The following is a 9498-nucleotide window of genomic DNA, read 5'->3' on the forward strand; positions in this document are numbered from 1 at the left end:
CCCTCTCAGTCAGGATCAGTAAAATTAAGAAAAACAATGCAAGCATGGTTATTAAGGTCCATAGAAGATATACAGATACCTAAGTTTTAATAAGACTGCAGTCAGGATGAATAATCGTATTTTCCATAGGAAAAAGAGAACAAAACACTAGGGAAGAGATATTGTTCAGGCATACAAAAAAAAAAAAAAAATAGAGGAAACGTAAAAACATCCCATTAAGAGTGGCTAAGCTTATGAACGTGATAGATTTAGCAATTGGGCATTTATAATTTGTCTCAGCTATTGCTTCAAATTTTGAGAAAAAGAAAAACGCCCCACTTCTTGCATGAGGAAAACTGCTTTGCCCCTTCCAGACCCCTCTCCCGGGCAGCTGAAGGCGCCCGCTCAATTCCTCTGTCCGGTCCCCAGCTCCCGCGGCCGCCCCTGCCCCAGGACGGGGTGCCCAGCGCAGCGGCAGGAGACGTTGGCGCAGGGGGGTGGGGGTGGGGGTGGGGGGTCTTGCAGATGGGGTGGGGCTGGGTGAGGGGCGGTCGGCTTCTGAAGCCCCTTAGGGCCGCACTGTGCAGGCGCTCGGTTCTCGCCCCGGCCCCGAGCGAGCGGGCCGGCCGGGTCAGTCCGCACCGCTCCCCGAGCCGGGGCCGGAGGTGGCGGGCGCGCAGAGGGCGGGGGAGGCCGGGCGCGCCGGGGGCGGGGCCCGGCGGGCGAGGCCCGGCCTTCGGCGCGGCGCTGAGCGAGGCGGCGCGGCCGCGGCGGAGGGATACCGAGCGCCGTATATAGGCCGCGAGCGCAGGGGCGCGCTTCGGCATTCGTGCTGGGAGGCTCGCGGCGCGGCGCCGTTACTCGCAGTCGGGCGGCGGCGCAGGCGGCGGCGGCAGCGGCTCGGCACAGCGCTCAGTGCACCCCGCGCCTCAGCAGCAGCAGCAGCCGCAGCAGCAGCGGAGGCTCCCGCCGTCTCAGCCCCGCGCTGGTGCAGGCTCCCTCGGTCCTTCGGCGCTTCCTCCCTCCGTTCGCACCATGGTAGGTCGGGGATGGCAAATGCCGGCGTAGCAGCTGCCTGCCCAGGATTTCTAAACACATTTTTAGTTCAGTCCGGATTTATTCTTCTTTTGCTGTTCGTTTGTCTTTTTTTTGGGGGGGGGGTGGATTTCCCCCCTCTTTCCCGGGCATTACGCAGCAGTGGCGGCTAAAACGGATACATTTCGGGTTTGCATCTTAGTTTCTTCGGCCAGGGATCCTCCTTTAAATCTGGGTCCTCTTGGGGCTCTGACTACAGCTGCCGGGGCTTCCGCATCCCCCGCCCCCCCTCAGCCCCGCACCACTGCATCCAGCGCGCCGCACCCGGGCTGCCCGCAGCGCCGCGCCTCGGCCGGGGCCCCGGGGGGGTGGGGGAGCCGGGCGGGGCCGGGCACTAGCCCCCCCCACCCCACCGCCTTTCCCCAGGCTCGGAGGCGGCGGGTCCTGCGGGCCCGGGAGAATGAATGGGCCGGGGCGAGCGGGTGGCGCACATAGCTCGGGGCCGGGCGTGGGGGGCGCCGTCGGTGTTGCCCCCGCCCTCCCCATCAGCCTACCCCGCTGGGCACCATCTCTCAGCCGCTGTTCCCTCCTACCTCCCGGGGGGCGCGGCGCGGGCGTGGGCTGGGAAGGAAGGAACCGGGGAAGGGTGGGGTGGGGGCAGGAAGGCGGGGGGGAGGTGGTGCGGGGAGCGGAAGCGGCGGGCAGGCCGCCCTGCGCCCGGGCGGGGCCCTGCGGTGTGGCCGGCACTCTCCTCTCCCTGTTTCGCACCCCAGCAGCCCCCCCCCCCCCCACACACCTCGGGGCAGCAGTATAGGCGTGCGGGAGCCTCGGCACACCCGGAGGCCCCTTCCCGCGGGAGGCGCTGGGTTGGCGCTAATTGGGGCGGGGGGGCGGGGGACCGGGGGAGGAGGGAGCTGGCGCGCGGCTCGGTTTCCATTAGAGACGCAAAGTTTCTGCTCGGGGAGGAGGCGTCGCGGCGGGCTCACCGCCTGGGGGAGCTGAAGCCGGTGGGAGGCGCGGGGCGGGCTTTGCGCTCCCCGCGGTGCGGGTCCGGGGTTGGGAGTGGGAGGTCGTCCCGGCTGATGAGGGGCGGCTCTCCCACCCCCCCGCGCTGGGGCCATCTCCTGGCCCCTCTTCTGGCCTTGGGGCGCGCACCCCTGGCAGGCCCCTCGCGTTGCGTTTCCCCACTCGGCGCCACTTCCCAGTCCGCAGGGAGATGCCCTCTACATTTCCGCTTTCTCTGCGGCTTGGAGATTGCCAGATGCGCCTGTGCGCCTCGCTGGGTGTGTGCTCACAGCCCCCTTCCTCCCTGCGCTGGGCTGACATCACCCGCAGGGTTTTCTGGCTGGGCTGGGTAGGGAGATGGCCCTCTGGCAGTTTCGGGGCACCCTTGTCCCCAAGGCCAGTGCTATCGGGCGATGTTCCTTTGTCGAGGAAGGCTGATGCTGGCAATAATAGCCCCTCTAATATGACAGCTCGGCCGCGTGGAGGGACCGTGCTCCCCGGTAAGGGTGACAGCTTCTCTTTCGAGGTGTGGCAGCGCTTCCTGTTGTACAAGACAGACGCTGCTCCGGCGTTACATAAATCATCGCGTCTCCCTCGTTCGATATAAAGAAAACCTATTAGGCAGTCACTGGGGTAGAAAGGAAGAAGACTCAGTTCTAATATGAAAAAAAAAAAAAGTTTTCCATATATTGGAACACCGTTCCTCTTTGTGAAAGTTTTCATTTAAGAGTTAGAATAGACTTAACACCGTCACCTTTCTGTTAGGACCCGTTTTGTAGCTGGCTTCATTACGTGCCCTTCATTAAAATAAAAATACATATTAGCTCTCCAATTCCCCTGGCTGGAGATGCAGCTTCCATGTTGGCGTGAGAGTTACCTCCGTGCCCATTACCACCTCCAGTAAAATGTTCCTTGTGAGCAGCTCTGTTGTCATCTTTAAGGTCGGTAAACATCCTCCAGCAGAGTTCCTCCTCTCCAGAAAAGAGACTAGTCTCATAATCGTGTAGTTTTCGGTGCACTGCACATTCGCAGTTTTGTAACAGCTCACTTATCGGAGGTTCCATCCCCCCCTCCCTTCCCGGCTTCTGAGTCGGGATACTTTGACAGAGGGCATTAAGCCATTGCAAATGGTGGACTTTTAACGAATAACTGCCTAATTTAAATGATTGAAAGCATTTACTACATGAAAATGGAGTTAGCGGGATAACCCATTGCGGTATATTTATTTTCCCCTCCTAATTGTATCTCATAAAATGAATGTAAAAGCCCGTTAATCCAACCCAGTGCCATTACGTAACGCCGGTTTGGAGATTGGAGTGCCCGCAGCAATGCGCAAGGTGCGCTAAAAGCCTGCCCCTGGACCGATCCGAGATCCTGGCTGCGGTGACAGCAGCGTCAGGCTAGGTCCTTGCTGGGGCGGAAGCGGGGACTGCGGCGCTCGGGTGCAGTAGGTGGCGCTCTTCTTTCTCAGCGCCTGCTGCTGCTGCAGCCCGTGCTGTGGGACCCTTTGCCACTAGAGGTGCCCTTTTTCAAGTTATGAACTGACCCTTCCTAGTTAGACCTCACAGCGCAGCCCTAGGCCCAGACAGGAAAACCTGAAGGGAGCTGTCACTTCCTTGTCATTCCTTTTTTTTTTTTTGTAAACAGCATCAAGAGTTTTCTTTATTTTTGTTTTCATTAAATGATAGTGCTAAAGTCTTCAAACAGTTGACATTTTAAAAATATTGACAAAAGGTCACTATTAAAAGTGTAATCGGAGCAAGTGTTGACCTCAGTGTTGTAGATTGAATTACAGCCTTTTCTTTCTCCATGTAGGCTGATCAACTGACTGAAGAACAGATTGCTGGTAAGTCCATGGCTTCAGGAAGTCCCCAGCAGGCCAGAGCTAGGCATCAGTCAGTCCCTCTCCCCTATAATATGAACAGTTTTCTGAGAATCTATAAAAATGAAAACAAGTAGAAGTATTAAGGTGAGATGTTACTCCTCGCCAGTATTTTGGAGATACAGTGAAAGGACGCAGAACTAAGAATATCCATTTGTTACGCTCTGGAGTAGCCGACGATGTTTCACGGTGCGAGATTTTGTATATAATGAGATTGCACTGAGTTTACCACTCAGACACGTAGTTTGGAATTTTTATGTCACAGGTCTTTTAGTAATCCACCTTGAAAACCTGTGCTTGCTATTCTAAAGTCTATGGGAATGGGTGAAAGTGAGTGTTAGGACCATTATAATAATTGGGAAGGGAGTTGTTTTAGTTTAGATTTTAATATTCCCTGGAGGACTTTTTTGGGATGGTTTCTCCTTAGGAAACCAGAAATGCCTTTGGAATATTCTGAATGCCCTGTAGAGAGAACACACTGCTGCCTGGAATGCACATTTTAGTAACCGTCACGTTGCTAGGAAAACAAGGCCTTCGCATGGCTGTAGACATTTTAACAGGAAGGGACCTTAAGGGGACACAGACCAATCTTGGTCTCATTTCAGTGTGTTCAAGCTTAGCCTTTAAAGATGTGAGAATACTGTGGTTTTACGGAGCTGGTTAACAGGAGCAGTGTTTGCTTTACAGTCTGCTGTAGAGAGGCCAGTCCAACAGGACTGTTGTAGTCTTTATTTCAGTAGATAAAGCCAGGCAGTTTCGGATAGCTTGCACACCTTGGACCACTTGCTTTGGCAAGCCCCAGGGAAGTGTGCGTTGTGGCTGGCTTGGGTGCAGACATTCGTTCTAAAAGGTAAACTTTTGTTTTCAGAATTCAAGGAAGCTTTCTCCCTATTTGACAAAGATGGCGATGGGACCATCACAACAAAGGAACTTGGCACCGTCATGAGGTCACTGGGTCAGAACCCAACAGAAGCCGAATTGCAGGATATGATCAATGAAGTGGATGCTGATGGTAAGGGCTTTAGAACTATGAATGAGCACCAGTGTTCATTCAAGTTCGGACATGTTACGGGATCGTCTCTCAGGTCCCACAGCAAAACAAATGTGCAAAGATCTTTTCTGTGGTTGCCTTCTGGCCACTGACAATGTAAATAGGAGATTATGGGCCTGCCTTTTGCCCTGCTCACCGGCTAGAACGTTTCCTGGATCGGATCACTGTATTGTTCTTTTCTACCTGCCGTGACCCACAGCTCAGTCTTTTATCCACTGGCCCATGAGTCTGCACTGAGTTCTGTGGGGAAGTAAAAGACAAATAGCCATCGACCTTTTTAAAAAGCCTATGGTCTCTAAGAGGAGGAGAAAAAACCCTTAAGTGAAGTGGGTGAAGAGCACTGTTAGACGCTAACAGAATTGGATACAGTGTGAGCTGTAGATGTGTGTATTGACAGAATTGGATACAGTGTGAGCTGTAGATGTGTGTATTGACAGAATTGGATACAGTGTGAGCTGTAGATGTGTGTATTGAAGAGAATTTTGAAGTCCTTGTGAGGCTTGGAGGTGTGGGGTCGTGATGGACTGTAGGGAATAGATCTGCAGAATCTAACAGAAGGAGAGGATGTGTAAGGCCTGGGGCAGGAAGGAACAAGCAAGAACCTCTGTAGCAGTTGGTCACCAATTGTTCATCGTCTTCTGAATTCTAGAACAGTGGGCAGTAGATCTTTTATTGCTTGCTTCTATCAGTAAACAGTTTTTGAGACCCCCTCCAAAAAACCATACACACACACACACACACACACACACACACACACACACTAGTAAATGTACTACACAACATTGTAGAACACAGTGATCTAAGAAGAATTTGGATCTGGACTACTTTCTAGATGATTGACTTGATAGTCATTTAAAAATAGGGTTTTGAAAGGTGATAAAAGTTGAGTCAGATGTGTCATGTACATTTAGAAGCAGGGGCTTTGGTTAAGCTCTTTAACGATGGTTTTAGCCCATTCACACTATTTCTAAAGACTGTTTTCAGCCTTAATATTGCTTTGGAAAAAGAGGTTGTCCATAGTTCTCTCCAGTGTGCTAAGGTTATCAGATTTCTCCAGTAAACCCTGGGGAACTGAGCTTGGGGACTGGCAGAGCTATTAGGCTCCCCGAGATTTGTATGGAACAAGCGGGGGTGGGCGGGGGGGAGTGTGGTGAGAGGTCCTGGTGACAGAATCTGGTATTCACAGTGAATAAATATGATGATGCCTAAGGACATGCATCTCTGCTTGGCTGTGAGCATGCTAAATACTTAATATTGACTTGCATGAGTATCAATAATGCTTTACGTGAGGCCAAAAGAACTTGAAAGGATCTGTTGAATTACTGTTTTGATTTAAAGGTACTGGTGAAAATGGGGAGCTTGACCTAAAGCTTTCTTCTTCTAGTTTAACTTTATTTCCTCTTAATTCAAGTTACATTGTTAATCGAGTGGTTTGTCTCTGGTGAGTTCATCTAACACTTCGTATCAGAGGGGTTGTTTGGAAGATTGGCCATAGAACAGATTCTTTTGACACAGTTTTCTCGTGTTAATGGTCTGAGCTGTGAAAACACTTCTGAGTTTTGCCCTTAATGGGAAATAAAGATACTGAGTGGGGAGAAAGCCATTAGGTGACTTCTCATAACCGTGGCTGAGAAATGCCCCTGGAGAAGATGTTCTAACCTTTATGGTCCATGGCATAATAAAGTCAGTTTGTCCCCATCATGATCCTTTTCATCCCTGGGGGCCCAAATCTAGGCCTTGACCAGCACCACTAGCCAAGGGCGAGTTGGCTCCCTCTGATTGCCCTAACTTGGAGCGGGGGCGGGAGAGACAATCTGGAATGCTTCCCTTGGGAGCGGAAAGAGTCAGCCTTCAGTGCTGTGTGCTTCTTTCTCCTGAACCGAACAACCCCATTCAGTGGTCACGGTTCTGTATATGCAGTTTCCTTTGCATTCTTAAATGCTGTGCAGGGCATCGATTGCTAATTTGAATCATGTGAAATCGCCCTGCGAAGTATTGCAACAGTTTAAACTTACAAATGGTTCAACCAAATAAAATAATTTACCAGTTTGTCCTAGCAGGCGCTTACCATTCCATAAAGTGGTTCTAAAATTATTACTGCAGAGGAGCATTGCTGGAGCACTTATTTTATACAAACTTTTTGTTTTCACTTGAGGCAATGGCACCATTGACTTCCCAGAATTTTTGACTATGATGGCTAGAAAAATGAAAGATACAGACAGCGAAGAAGAAATCCGCGAGGCATTCCGAGTCTTTGACAAGGTAATCCTGCATCTGCATTGCAGATGGTACTTAAGTACTGCTTTTTTGCTCTCCTTGCTAAAAGCTTCAACAATCTGTTCTAGTTAGAACACTTACCTAACTGCCCGAACCTCTGAAATCTCACTTTCAAATAACCCCGACTTATTGCAGTAACTTTATCGAGTAAGGGAAAGCATAATAAATAGCTGAGAAAATTTGAACCAAGTTTCTTGATTGGGGAAATTTCTATTAGCTTTTGAAACCCCCCTGTGTATTCTGCCCTGGCAGACTGCATGTACGTAGTGGGTAGAGGAGGGGACTGGAGATCGAATTGTCGACGAGAGCAGAGTTGGCAGTAACTTGAGAGGGCATAATTGAGTCAAAGACCTATTTGCCCACATTGACCCACTATCAGCCCCTATTGCTAACAATTGCTGAATGTTCACAGGATGGCAATGGGTACATCAGTGCGGCAGAACTACGTCATGTCATGACAAACTTAGGAGAAAAACTAACAGATGAAGAAGTAGATGAAATGATCAGAGAAGCAGATATTGATGGAGATGGACAAGTCAACTATGAAGGTAAAACAGTGTTTCTTTAGCTTAGTTTTTAAGAGTCTTCCCTTCAGAATCTATAAACAAGGTAACTGTTTCACTAGACATGCACTAATTTTTTTTTTACGCAGAGCAGAGATGGTGGGTTCATAAAGCTGCTTTTGAAGATAACTGAGTTATGACTATTTGTCTTTTCAGAATTCGTACAGATGATGACTGCAAAATGAAGACCTACTTTCAACTTTTCCCCACCTCTAGAAGAATCAAATTGAATCTTTTACTTACCTCTTGCAAAAAAAAAAAAAAAAAAAATCATTTACTCATTCTGTTTCTATATAGCAAAACTGAATGTCAAAAGTACCTTCTGTCCACACACACAAAAAATCTGCATGTATTGGTTGGTGGTCCTGTCCCCTAAAAGATCAAGCTACACATCAGTTTTACAGTATAAATCCTCGTACTACCTTAACGATAAGGAAGCACTTAGTGGACTCCTTGCAGTTCCATTTGCTAATGATTAATACACTGTTTGGGCTGGCCAGTTTTTCATGCATGCAGCTTGACAATTGAGCACAGTCAGGCATTTGTATTAAAAACGAAAAACGAAAAAACAAATTTAAAACCTATTCAGATGGGTTCTAGTTCAGTTTGTTAGTAGAAATTGTACTAGCTTGGTTTGCTGAAAGCAAACACATTTAAAATTGGTTTACCTCAGGCTGTTGTGTAGAAAAATGGGTGAAGGATAAACTGTCTAGACGTAGCCCCATTAGCAGGATGATGGTCCCTCTTGTACTTTCATGTTCCCCGACCCGTGGTGACGGCGAGGCATCCTGCTGGCATGCCCACGTGTGTTGGTTTAGCGTTGTCTGCGTTGTGCTAGCGCGAAGTGGGTGTCAGGCTGTCACCATTCACACAAATTTTTAAAAAAGAAACTTTTACCAAGGGAGCATCTTTGGACTCTCTGTTTTTAAAACCTCCTGAACCGTGACTTGGAGCCAGCAGAGGTAGGCTGTGGCTGTGGACTTCAGCACAACCATCAACATTGCTGTTCAAGAAATTAACCATTTAACGTCCATTCCAAGTTGTGTAAATGCTAGTCTTTTTATTTTATTTTATTTTTTCCAATAAAAAGACCATTAACTTAAAGTGGTGTTAAATGCTTTGTAAAGCTGAGATCCAAACGGGGACAAGGCAGTTGGAGGGGGAGGCCCAGTGCACCTGTAACTGCTCCCAGCCCAGCATTGGGTTTCCCTCCCCCGCTCCCTCCCAGCATCCCAGCACCAACCTCCGAGCTGAGACCTCGCCAGAAACCAAGCAAATTTCGACTGCTTCATCATGTTTATGGACATGGAGGTCTATTGTGTTTTCACCCGGGGGGGAGGGGGGGACAGTGAGTCATGGTAGCTTAATGATTATTCAGATAGTAGAGCTCTTAATGAAGGAAAAAAAACCCACTTTCTCTCAAGCATGTATTTAGGGGTTCGTCTCAATCGTGCTGCTGATTACCTGTTTTATGTAACTAGAGACCATCTGTGCAAGAGACATGATTCAGTGTGTCTGTAACTCAATCCTCGCTGTGTGTGGTAGAAGCAGTAGTCACTTTTCTAAGCCAGTCTCTTCATGCCTAAAAGACACTACCAGTCACCTTTTGATTTACGATTATTTTTAAGTTATGATTATCCTCTACCGGAGCCTCCTTTTACTTTTTAAAAAAGGTTGACTTGACTTTGCTTTTTTCCCCCCCAAGT

At 49.3% G+C, this 9498-nt stretch overlaps 1 protein-coding gene across 1 annotated transcript; it reads left to right on the plus strand.

Moving 5' to 3' along the window:
• Nucleotides 1-777: 777 nt before the first annotated feature.
• On the plus strand, nt 778-8896 carry CALM1 (calmodulin 1). The gene is made up of 6 exons (XM_036315398.1): nt 778-1017; nt 3835-3865; nt 4770-4913; nt 7108-7214; nt 7642-7777; nt 7949-8896. Exons 1-6 carry the CDS (start codon nt 1015-1017, stop codon nt 7975-7977), a joined length of 450 nt encoding a protein of 149 aa, XP_036171291.1. The 5' UTR covers nt 778-1014; the 3' UTR covers nt 7978-8896.
• The last annotated feature ends 602 nt before the right edge of the window (nt 8897-9498 follow it).

This window comes from Myotis myotis, unplaced genomic scaffold (genome assembly GCF_014108235.1).
Source record: "Myotis myotis isolate mMyoMyo1 unplaced genomic scaffold, mMyoMyo1.p scaffold_m19_p_1, whole genome shotgun sequence".
Lineage (NCBI taxonomy): Eukaryota > Metazoa > Chordata > Mammalia > Chiroptera > Vespertilionidae > Myotis > Myotis myotis.

What these genes read in the sequence shown, in the direction of transcription:
- CALM1 (XM_036315398.1), top strand. An exon ending in GACTGAAGAACAGATTGCTG is followed by an intron (nt 3,866 to 4,769) that starts GTAAGTCCATGG and finishes TTTTGTTTTCAG; the next exon opens with AATTCAAGGAAGCTTTCTCC. An exon ending in TGGACAAGTCAACTATGAAG is followed by an intron (nt 7,778 to 7,948) that starts GTAAAACAGTGT and finishes TTGTCTTTTCAG; the next exon opens with AATTCGTACAGATGATGACT.